This window comes from Mus caroli, unplaced genomic scaffold, assembly GCF_978045245.1.
Source record: "Mus caroli unplaced genomic scaffold, Mus_caroli_1 scaffold_6, whole genome shotgun sequence".
Lineage (NCBI taxonomy): Eukaryota > Metazoa > Chordata > Mammalia > Rodentia > Muridae > Mus > Mus caroli.
In genome coordinates, this window is record NW_028227261.1 from 59,231,365 (window position 1) to 59,244,337 (window position 12,973).

Genomic DNA, 12,973 nt, shown 5'->3' on the forward strand with positions numbered 1-12,973 from the left:
AAGAGAGAGAGAGAGAGAGAGAGAGAGAGAGAGAGAGAGAGAGAGAGAGAGAGAGAGAGAGAGAGAGTCAGAGACGGACAAAAAGAGACAGAGAGACAGAGACAGAAAGACAGAGACAGAGAGAGAGATGGGAGAGGGAGGGAGCAAGGGCTGGGCCCTGGGGAGAGATGTGGAAAGCTTCAGGAGTGAAATGCATTGGTGGTGTACTTTATCCTGGTCTATTTAGCTGAACAGACAGCTCCCATTGTCCATGACAGGCTATAACTTTGCATTCATCCAGCTGTTTTGGTATCCTTCATATACTTGTAGATAACCACTTATTCATGCCATATAAGATAAGCAAGACCAGAAAACTTTATGGTTGGCCAAGTTGGACTTTGGTGGAATTAAAAATGCTCACAAAATGAACTTTGGTCTATTGTCAGTTTCCTATCTACGGTACATTTCTTGGGAGAAAAAGCACAACAGCTATGATAAATGGTGATGCAATAAGCATTTATTTCATGGTATTTCATAGCCATTTTAATTGCATTTCAACTTTCATTCCTTTGGGAGAACCCTCAGGAATGTTGTAGCTTTATTGTATAAAAGTTTTGTTTTTCATTTTTCAAGTATCTTCTAATATGACATCTATAACTGATGGAAGCTCTATAAAGATGTTGGCAGAAATTAACATATTTTAAAGAGGCACATGTATCAACCTCTACCCTCACCATTTCCCCCCATTGATTATTAAATTATTAGAACAATGGTTTATAAAGGAATTGGAGTTTCGCCTGGAATCTCATTCTGATTGAAGATGAACTCTGAATCCTTATGCCAGACGAAACAACAATTTGTCATTCAGAAAGATATTTCACAGTTCTGACAACTTGTCACAAAACCTTACTGAAAAGACTGGAGTTGAGACAATGATCACCATTGTGACAGGTATGGCTATACCTTCATTAGGCCTACTTAGTTATGCCTATGTCTTTGCTTCTGCTTCAAACTAAACTTCATGATAAGAATCCCCAAAAGGATATTAGTGGGTTATTAGATTTCAGTGTTCTTAAATAAATCTCATCTTTTTGTTTTGTTTTGTTTTGTTTTTGTTTTTTGCTATTACTTATCTGTTTAATTGACCTACTGAAGAGAGATAACTAAACTGGCTTCTTAAGGCTGCCAGAGTCTAATCTCTGACCCTAAAACTTAAAAAACCCTTCCTTGTGAACATAGATTGTTGGGTTATTTTTTTAAGTGTGTGTGTGTGTGTGTGTGTGTGTGTGTGTGTGTGTGTGTGTTAGAGATGGCAAACAGCCTCACTGAATAAAATGAGATCTCAACAGAGCTTTGATTTTCATTTCCCCAGTGTCTAAATATGTTATACTTTTTCACATATTTAGTAACTATTTATACTTCTTTAATAGCATAGCTGCTCAGTTCATTGGCCCATTTATTAGTTAGATTACATGTGTGCTTGAGTCTTGTCTATTTGGCTGGTTGTTTGCATTTGAATGAATAACTGCCAACAATTTCCTCCTGTTCTGCATGCAGTCCCTTCACTCTGCTATCACTATTGCTATTCAAAAATTTTTCAGTTTCTTGAAATCTCATGTGTCAATTACATCCCAACCTGTAAGAGCTCAGAAGGTCACTGCTGATTCCTGTTTCTTGAAGGGTCTCATCATCGCTTTCCTATAGCGGTTTAAAAACCTAATGTCTTACATTAATGTCTATTACATATCTTGTTCTGCTTTTAGTACAGAATTAAAGATAGGTACCTAGTTTCAATCTTCTACATTTAAATAACTAGTATTTGCAGGAGCATTTCAAAATATGCTATCATTTTCTAGCATTTATTTTTGGTGTCTTAGTTGAAAATCTCATGCATATATAGCTGTGAGAGTTTACTTCTGGCCCCTCTATTTAATTCCATTGTTCTGCATGTATGTGTGATGTCAGTATCATTGTGATTTTATTACTAGGGTTCTATAGCATAATTTGAAAGTATGAATCATGATTACCTATTTCCTTGTATCATTGGTATTTGAATGGCAATTGCATTAAGTCTGTAAATTAGTTTGTGGAGTATGGCAATTTTCACAATATTAATCTATGAAACCATGATAATTGGGACTATGCTTTTTCTAGAGTTTTCCTTAATTTCTTTTTTCTTTGCAAAGCAAAGCGACAAAGCTTATTCCTAAGAATTTTATTGTATTTGATGTTATCTTGATGAGAATTGTTTTTATAATATCTTTCTAATTGTATCTTTCTAATTCTTTAATAATTGTATCAAAAAGCTACTGGTTTTTGTATGCTAACTTGGTATAGACTTCTTTGCTTAGTTTGCCTTTAGTCAAAAAGATTTTGGTATAATCTGTAGTGTTTTCAAGTATACGATCATATGGTCTATAAAGATAATTAGTCTACTTCTTACTCTATGTATTGAGTTTCATTTATTTATCTTACTATTGCTTTGGAGAAATGTGCAAATACAATAATCACTATGTATGGTGAAAGTAGATATCTTTGCCTTATTATTGATTTTAGACAAAATGTTTTTCCTACACTGCATGATATTGGCCTCTAGGTTTGCTGCACACAGCTTTTTTTTTTTTTTTTTTTTTTTTTTAGGTATGACCCTTGATCCTATTTGTGTACTATATTGAACTTACTTATCTGCAAATTTTGAATCATTATTGTATGCCTGGAAGGAAGCCAACTTGATCATAGTGAATGATTTTTTTTAATGTGCTGTTGACTTTGTTTTGTAAGCATTGTGCTGTTTATATGCCTATGTCCATCAAGAATATTTGTCATATTTCTCTATTTATGTTTATTGTTTTGTCCTTGCTTGATTTTGATATAAGAATAATATTTGCCCAGAAACATTGAGAATGAGAGCCTTGGCTCTTATTCTATTTTGTGGAATGGCTTGAGGATTGCTGGATGTGAGGGACTCCATCCAGTTCTGGTTTTTCCTTTCCTGGGAAATATTTCATTATCTAAATCTCGGAAATGCTTATTGTTCTGTTCATATTTTATATATTCCTATTCAATTGTATATAAAAGTTTAGAAATTTATTCATTTCTTCTAGATTTTCAATTTATTGAAGGATGAGTTTTTAAAATAAACCTGAACAATTCTCTCAGAAGTATCTTTTAAAATTATGATTTCTTTCTCACTGAAGTTGGTGCTTAGTTTTCATAAACATTGAGCTATATCCTCAGCTTATTTATCTTATATTTTAAAAAAATTAAGCCCTTAAAGAAATATCGGCCTGTCTTAGATATAACTTGCTTCTTCTTTTTTAGTAATAGAATGTGTCTTAGTTTCTGAAGAGAAAATTGCATTAGTAGATTTCCCTCCTTGCATGCTGCTTTGAACATGCTATTCCTTTCTTTTATGGCTTCATGTTCATTGGTCTCTTTCTGACCAATGGCTGATGGACATTCATCTTATGTATATAGCCAGGAATGGTCTTCCGTCCTGTGATTCCAAGATGTTTTCATAAATACTAGCAATTTGGGATATCATGCATATAGAGTTTTCTCAGACATTTTTTTAGACTGAGGTCCTTTGAGTGTTTGAATTTGTTATATCACTTTAAAACTCAACTGGCAGATGTTTGGTTCCTGGGTCTCACATGGTCAAAGGAGAAAAAGAACTCCACAAGTAGTCCACTGACCTCCAGAGACACTCCATACTTTAACTATGAGCTTTTCCAGGATATCTGATCACACTGTGAACCCAGAGATTGTGTTTATTGAAAAAAATAAACTTGTTTCTAGTTGTGTTATGGCTCAGCCCTTAGCACACACCTTTAATCCCTGGTTGGAATACAGACATGCCCTTAGTACATACCTTTTATCTCAAACATGAACGGAAAGTTAGTTTGCAGAAGGAAACATCCATGCTTGAAAGTGATGCCTAATTGAGTGGTAGACAAAAGGATGAATCAGATAAAGATTTGAAAGAATAAGTTGTGCCCAACTCTCATAAAAGAGAGAAAAGGGAAGCTACTTAAGAGAAAGCAATGCAGAGGAGAGGAAGCAGAGGAGGGGGAGTTTTATACAGACGGGTTAAAGAGAGAACACACTAAACACAGGTGAAGACAGAAGGAGGTAGAGAATAAGTAAATAGAAGACTAAAACAGATTGCTAGATGTAGTATGAGGACAAGTAGAGCAATTTAGGAGAAGCTGAGAGAAGCCAGATTGAATATGCCAGCATGGAGAGAAGGTTTGAGCCAGAACAACTGAGTTGTCCAGCCAGCAAGAGACCAGAACACAGAAAAGATTCTATGCCTAGATTAGATTGTGTGGAGACTGGAAGCTCCCAGGACTAGGCTTAGGGTAGCAGACTGAGGCAGTAAGCTGCTGAGTCAAAAATTACATCAGGGGAAGAAAAGTTATACTTACATTGAGCAAATAAATACATAAATAAATTAAATTGATACATACATACATACATACATACATACATACATACATATATACATTGTAGGGAAATCTAAACACACAGTTACTCTGGCAAGGGATTCCATCCAAAGAACTTCTAGGGTGTGTGATCTGGCTGGAATGACACATCGTTATTCTGGCTAGAATACAAACAATGAAGGTAAAGTTAGTTTGTAGGAGGAAGCAGTCAAGTTTGAAAATAACACCCAATTGAGGGTCAGAGAAGTAATGAGTCAGAGAAAGAGTTGACAGAATGAGTCAGAGAAAGGTTACACCCAATTCTTATAAGAACAGACAGGATAGAGAGGTCACTTTAGAGCCTAAGAGAGCAATGTGTACACATGTATGCACACACACACACACACACACACACACACACATATACACACACACAGAGGCGGGGGAGGGGGAGGGAGAGACAGAGACAGAATGGAAGAATGGGAGAATGAGAGTGAGAGAATGGGAGAATAGGAGAATGGGAGAATGGGAGAATGGGAGAATGTGGGGAGGCGGCAAGCAGCGGTAACATTAGAACATATTGCCATAGTTAGTATGAGGCCAATCAGAGAAATTCAGCCAGAGCCATTTTCAGTCAGTCATTTAGAAAGGAGCTTGGGCCAGAACAGCTGAGGTGAAACAGACAGGCAGAGTTTAGAAAGAGTGAGGAGTCTAGAGCAACATTCTGGGAAGCCCAAGATACTTTATTATTGATGGTCATATATTTGATAAGCAATTTATATTCCTTACAAGAGATTTTAGTGTAGTTACATTTCCAACAAATGTAGTTGCATACTAAGACGTTTGGTATAATTTCTGAAGAGAAGAGGCATTTCTTCTTCATTTCTCCCCATAAGGTGACATACAACACTCAGGTGATGTTTGGCATAGTTTCTGAAGAGAAGAGGCATTTCTTCTTCATTTCTCCCCATAAGGTGACACACAACACTCAGGTGACGTTTGGTATAATTTCTGAAGAGAAGAGGCATTTCTTCTTCATTTCTCCCCATAAGGTGACACACAACACTCAGGTGATGTTTGGTATAGTTTCTGAAGAGAAGAGGCATTTCTTCTTCATTTCTCCCCATAAGGTGACACACAACACTCAGGTGACGTTTGGTATAATTTCTGAAGAGAAGAGGCATTTCTTCTTCATTTCTCCCCATAAGGTGACACACAACACTCAGGTGACGTTTGGTATAGTTTCTGAAGAGAAGAGGCATTTCTTCTTCATTTCTCCCCATAAGGTGACACACAACACTCAGGTGATGTTTGGTATAGTTTCTGAAGAGAAGAGGCATTTCTTCTTCATTTCTCCCCATAAGGTGACACACAACACTCAGGTGACGTTTGGTATAATTTCTGAAGAGAAGAGGCATTTCTTCTTCATTTCTCCCCATAAGGTGACACACAACACTCAGGTGACGTTTGGTATAGTTTCTGAAGAGAAGAGGCATTTCTTCTTCATTTCTCCCCATAAGGTGACACACAACACTCAGGTGACGTTTGGTATAATTTCTGAAGAGAAGAGGCATTTCTTCTTCATTTCTCCCCATAAGGTGACACACAACACTCAGGTGACGTTTGGTATAGTTTCTGAAGAGAAGAGGCATTTCTTCTTCATTTCTCCCCATAAGGTGACACACAACACTCAGGTGACGTTTGGTATAATTTCTGAAGAGAAGAGGCATTTCTTCTTCATTTCTCCCCATAAGGTGACACATAACACTCAGGTGATTCAACCCAGTAACTGGTAGATGTGATGCTGAGCACGGACATGTCTCACGGACACTCCTGACTTAAAAATTGTATGAAAAATTATTGAAGAATATTATATTGCCAAAACTTAGGTTCTGTACATACTTGAAGACACGTTGCCACATAAATAGCAATAAGCATATGTTTGAAAAAAGATGTTGAATATTTCCTTATTTTAAAATATGTTTATAAACACCCACATTTATGTATCATACTTACAAAGTGCCTCACCACTCAAGCTTCTGGCTTCTCCATTCCTTTCAACAAAATTTAGCTGTATGAAGACAGTGTGGTACTTGATGCAAAATGCATTGCAAACCAATTTTCTGAGAAGAACTATTTTTTCTGAGTTAGATAAAAATGAATGAATTCTCTCATTTACTGTAATTTTACATGTGTGTTTGTTTATAAATATAGGAGGAATTTCCCAAGCAAAAATAAAAGAAAACATTACAACAAAAAGAATGAGGTAGATTCCTCTGTTGAGGGGCATCTGGGTTCTTTCCAGCTTCTGGCTATTATAAATAAGGCTGCTATGAACATAGTGGAGCATGTGTCCTTCTTACCGGTTGGAACATCTTCTGGATATATGCCCAGGAGAGGTATTGCTGGATCCTCCGGTAGTACTATGTCCAATTTTCTGAGGAACTGCCAGACTGATTTCCAGAGTGGTTGTACAAGCTTGCAATCCCACCAACAATGGAGGAGTGTTCCTCTTTCTCCACATCCTGGCCAGCATCTGCTGTCACCTGAATTTTTGATCTTAGCCATTCTGACTGGTGTGAGGTGGAATCTCAGGGTTGTTTTGATTTGCATTACCCTAATGATTAAGGATGTTGAACATTTTTTCAGGTGCTTCTCTGCCATTCGGTATTCCTCACGTGAGAATTCTTTGTTCAGTTCTGAGCCCCATTTTTTCATGGGGTTGTTTGACTTTCTGGAGTCCACCTTCTTGAGTTCTTTATATATATTGGATATTAGTCCCTTATCTGATTTAGGATAGGTAAAGATCCTTTCCCAATCTGTTGGTGGTCTTTTTGTCTTATTGATGGTGTCTTTTGCCTTGGAAAGAGAGGCCCATTGGACTTGCAAACTTTATATGCCCCAATACAGGGGAATGCCAGGGCCAAAAGAATGGTAATGGGTGGGTAGGGAAGTGGGCGGGGGATATGGGGGACTTTTGGGATAGCATTGGAAATGTAATTGAGGAAAATACGTAATAAAAAAAAAAGAATGAGGTAGAAAGTGTGAATTTATTCAGCAGTAAGCCTGCAAGATGACAATTCCATCTGGCAAACAAAAATTACTTTTACGCCGGGCTCTGGTGGTGCATGCCTTTAATCCCAGCACTTGGGAGGCAGAGGCAGGCAGATTTCTGAGTTCAAGGCCAGCCTGGTCTGCAGAGTGAGTTCCAGGACAGCCAGGGCTACACAGAGAAACCCTGTCTTGAAAAAACAAACAAACAAACAAACAAACAAACAAACAGTTAATTTTACAATAAATAGCCTTGTTATAGGTCTCTAAGTTAAGTCCCCAGATCCACAATAATAAAAATAGTAATAACAATGATCAGGACAAAAGTGTTTTTCCAACAAGTGTTCATTAAACATTCATGGGCACACCAAGCACACCTCTGTTAAAACAAAGTGATGTGTTGCAAGGAGGTGAGAATGCTGCCTGCCACTCTGTTACTAGGATTAGCTTGGTTTCCCAGGTACACTGCAGTCACTGGGAAAGTTTGCTTATACCACAGGCTCCCAGATATCCATGGTGCTTTCTGGGGTACAAGCAAATCACAAACCTTACAACCACAATTGTCTCCTCAGAGGGAAAGACTTATTGACTGAAACACAATCTATCTTAGACTGCCTTTTAGTATTACTATTAGTGTTGTTGTTGTTGCTGCTGCTGCTGCTGCTGCTGCTGGTGCTGCTGGTGGTGTTTTTTGTGACAGTGTCTCACTAAGTAGTTCTACCTGTCCTGAAACTCATTATGTAAACCAGGTTGGCCTTGAACTAACAGAGATTTGCATCCCTCTGCCCACAGAGTGCTGGGATTAAAGGTGTGTGCCACCACTCCCTGCTCAATTATTATTTAACATTTTTATTACAATATAATTATACCCTTTCACCCTCTTCCCTTTCTTCCCTCCAATCTTGCCCTTGTCTCCCCACTTACTTCCTCTCAAATTGATGTCCTCTTTAATTGATTATATATACATATATATCATATGAATATAAATGTATATGGGCTCAGGGCTGGACACTTAGTATTGAAAAACAAAAGGCTCCTGTCTGGGGAAGGCTAACTCTCCCTTTCAGTAGCCTTTAGTTGCCTGTAATAATTTTTCTAGGGTGGGGACACCTTGAGATTTCCCGGTTTCACTTTTTCATATCTACTGGTGCCTTTTAAAACTGTATTTCCTATATGTTCTTGTGGGAACCCAGTGCCATGGATCTAGCCACTATAGAAGCAGTCTGGGCATCTGCAGGGCAGAGCAAAGCATGGCAGGGAAGTTTGGGAAGGAATGGGTAAAAGCTCTAAGGGGCGGAGAGAAGAGCTCTGTGCACGTGATCAGGGGTGCTCCTGTTCTCTGGTTCCAGCAGATTGGAAACTACTCTCAGAAGCTTTGTCACTGCCTGTGAGAGTCCAGCTCCAGGGAGGAAACCGGAGGAGCAAAGGGGAGTGGACAGAAAGGGATAGGGAGGGACTAATGAGGGGACCGGTTTAATAGGGTGCCCTTGTTGTTAGCACCTGGGACTTGCCGCAGCTCAGAACTTCATTCCTCAGACAAACCAGCTGCAGTTTAGCCATGCTTGCTGCTGCGGGCTCCCTGGTAGCCACGATCTGGGCAGCGCTCCATCCCAGGACTCTGTTGGTGGCTGCAGTCACCTTCCTGCTCCTGGCTGACTACTTCAAAAACCGGCGCCCCAAGAACTATCCCCCGGGGCCTTGGGGTCTGCCTTTCGTGGGCAACATATTCCAGTTGGACTTTGGGCAACCCCACCTCGCAATCCAGCCGGTAGGAAGGGGTGAGGGTGTCTTGCTTTGTCTGTCTTGACTTAATCCTGCGCTACAGGAAAAGGGGACTTACTGAGACTAGAACAGAAGACCAGGTTCAAAGACTGGTGATCACAACCTGATATCCAGAACTCAGAACCTGTGTCCTCTTTTAAGAAATACGTTGTTCGATTTTCAAATAGTTGGAGATTTTCTTACTCTTGTATGAAGGGCTTTGCTCCCGTTGTTATTCTGTTACGGTCAGAGAACTCCCTGTATGTGATTTTAAGTCTTTAAACCATGGCATATTAAAGGAATGATAATAAATCTAGATAAATAAGCCCTTTCAATTTCAGATATGGGTACAGAAGTGGTACCTCATCTTAGTTTGTTAGAGTGCCTGTAGAGAAAACAAAATGTGTTTTTCTCTTGATTGAAGTTGTCTACAAATAATCAGTTTTCTTATTGATCTTTGTTTGTCCTGTCAGTCCTTGCTGACTGTTCACCTACTAACTTTTTCAACCCCTGGGAAAGGTGTCTCCAGCTCCACAGGAAGTCTGCCTGTTTTTCCACTCCATTCTGGAAGCTCTCCTGCTTGAATTGGAAAGACTGTTATGTGCACATAGTGTGCATGAAAGACTGAAATAGTGTCCTTTTGGTATATGACCATCTTCCCACTTTATCTATAGTTATTTTCTCTGCTTAGATAGTGAATACTCCAGCCATGTTTGATTATCCCTGTCACTTCCCAGTACTAGTGATGTCTGACTCTGATTGTTACTATTTAAAGGCATACACCCATATTTTTTTCTTACTTACTTTAACCTATTTATTTTTCTCTTTTTCCTTCCCTGTGTGTTTTTTGGACACTTTCTGAGTAGTTACATTTTTATCCCCATTCAGTCTTTCTTTTTCTTCCTCTTTTATTGGATATTTTCTTTATTTACATTTCAAATGTTACCCCCTTTCCAGGTTCCTCTCCAGAAACCTCCTATCTTATCCCCCTCCCCTGCCTCTATGAAGGTGCTTCCCCAACCACCTACTCACTCCTGCATTCCAGCCTTGGATTCCCCTACAATGGGGCATTGAACACCCTCAGGACCAAGGGTCGCTCCTCCCACTGACGTCCAACAAGGCCATCCTCTGCCACCTATGTAGTAGTAGCCATGGGTCGCTCCGTGTGTATTCTTTGCTTGGTGGTCCAGTTCCTGGGAGCTTCAGGGGGGTTGGCTGGTTGATACTGTTGCTCCCCCTATGGGGTTGCAAACCTACTCAACTCCCTCAGTCTTTCTTAAATCTCTTTTATCATTCTTCCAGCCACAGCTCTGTGCTATGCAATAGGCAGGGGCAGCTGATGAGATTTTGCTATCACCATTTTCCACAGGACCACAAAGCGACCACAAGCATAAAAGATCCCTGTCTCCCCTCTATGATACTGATGTCTCAGGTGTTGTCTTCACACACACTGAGAACCATATTAGACTCTAACTTGCTCTTCAGTGCCCTGTGCAGCTGGAACTCAAAGTCATAAAAGCCTGTTGTCTCTGGCCCTTACTCATCCTCCTTTAGCTCTGTCTTTCTTCTGACCACACTGTCTTTCTCCTGAGTGTATAACACTAGATGACTCTCTGTTGCACTTATGTTTCTAATGCCCCCCCCCCGACTTCATTTTCACCTTTCTAGTTTCTCCAGAAGTGCTAAACTAATTTCTCTCTGCTTTCAATAGATTTCTATGGGATTGTAGCTTTCCTGCTGATATTGGTTGCTTTGCTTCACTTGGGGCTTTGTGCTGTTGGGTTCTTCATGGCACGTTTGTGGTTTGTTATACTAGGAAGTTTCTATAATTGCTCAATAATGTTCTCATCTACCCTTTCTCTTTCCTGTCTTTGGCAGACAGCCAGACCCAGGCACCGCTGTAATATCTTTGGTGCTGGCTCTTGCTGTTTTCCATTGCTATGTTTTTTGTGCTATGCAGGGTTCACCTGCTTCTCACCCTTGCCCTACCAGTGGTTGTTCTCACATCACTCCACTGCAGATCTCTTCTGCACAGATCTGCACTGAGAACCCGGGAGCTTTCTGTGCTCACATTTCCTTTGCCTCCTCTCTGTATCTTTAATTTTTTTTATTGAAAATACTTTGTCTCATACAATATATCCTTATCAAAGGTTTCACCCACTTCAATCTTTCTAGCTCTTCCCCACTCCACTTGCCTCCAGATCCACTTTCTCTCTACCTCATTTGAAAAAAAAAAAAAACAGCCCTCTAAGAGATAAACAAACATGACAGATAAAATATAGTAAGATAAAGCAAAACTTATATCAAAGTTTGACACAGCAACCCTGCAGGAGGAAAAAAATCCTGAGTGTAAGCCCAAGAATCAGAGGCCCACTTATTCTCACACTTAGGAGCACCATAAAAGTGTTAAAAAGCTGTAGTATATAAGCAGAGGACCTGGTACAAACCCATATAAGCCCTGTGTCTGCTGCTTCTGTCTCTGTGGGTTCGTATTCACATGCCTAAGGTGATTTGTCTATATGACTTTCATTTCTCTCTTAAAAATTCCTACCATTTGGATAATAGCACTTTGAAATATTTCACTCTCCTATAACATAAATATCTGTGCCACATTGATAAAGCTGAGATTGTCTTGGTTTTTGGTAAGGCAAGTTGTTTTAGACTGGATTGTGAACATTTTGTGCAGTGTGTCATATTTTTGCTGTACACTGGATACATATTTTATTCACAGAGGTAATCTGCTGAGGATATGAATACTCACTTTTGTGAAGGGTTGTTCACTTGTAAATTTAGCTGACAAGTCTCTGTATTGTGAATTTGATCAACCCCATTTGTGTTTCCTATTCTTCCTGGGGTATAATCACAGTCTAATCAATGTAGCTTTGTATAAAGAAAGAGCCATAGACCACGATACAATCTGAAGGAGAATAGAGGTCAGAGATTTGCCCATATTTATTTCATGAGGAAGCAATATTAGTATTAATGTAAGAACAGAATGGAAATCAGAGTTCTGTCCCAGACTCCACTGGGGATTTTCCTTATAGAACTTCAACTGTGAAAATCACAATTAAGCTACCCCACATAGGTAAGACTAGCAATGTTGTATCCAGGGATGCTACAATGACAGCCTTTTATAGGGTTAAAGTCTCACCTTTTGGTGTTCCACTACAGGACACAAAGGCAAAATGATAAGAGGACTTTGTCTTGTTGGCTATACTTCTTTTGGCTCTTGTTTAAAGAAAATAAACTTTGGTTTGAGTTCCACCTCTGTCAGGTGCTGCCATGATTTGCAAGAGTACAAAATCATGCTTTTATCTGATCTTGTCTGAGTTTATTTGCTTGTTTTGCTTCAGAATTAAATGTGACTAGAGAACTTAACTGATGTGTCTGGTGTCCCAACAGTGGCTTGTGATGTAATAAAGGTGGGGGAGAGTCTTCCCAGTCCAGTTAGTTTTTTATCCATTTATGGGTGTGTTTTCATATTTTCTCCTAAATCAAACATATAGCAAGAAGCAGAATTGAGATAGAAAGAGGTCAGATGTTCCTCAGTCCAATGTCTTGAGTACCATTGTGCCACCTCTGTCACAAACCCATTCACACTTCTTGATGGAAATGAAGAGTGTTCACTTGTGACTTTTGGTGGTGAAAGTTTTTGGCCTAAAGAATCCCAGTAACATTACTTTTCATGGGATTTGTCTTAGCAGATATTTCATCAAGGAGAGTGCCCCTGTTCCTGGTTCTCCCAGGCAATTTCTAGC

The 12,973-nt window shown here is 39.4% G+C and overlaps 1 protein-coding gene across 1 annotated transcript in view; it reads left to right on the forward strand.

Annotated features, from left to right (window-relative positions):
* The first annotated feature begins 8,806 nt into the window (after window positions 1-8,806).
* The window catches only part of LOC110293364 (cytochrome P450 2J6), a 30,728-nt gene continuing 26,561 nt past the window's right edge, over window positions 8,807-12,973 (forward strand). The window contains exon 1 of the mRNA XM_085839179.1: window positions 8,807-9,222. Coding sequence (XP_085695305.1) covers window positions 9,013-9,222 — 210 coding nt within the window. The 5' untranslated portion in view covers window positions 8,807-9,012. The remainder of the gene's footprint in view (window positions 9,223-12,973) is intronic.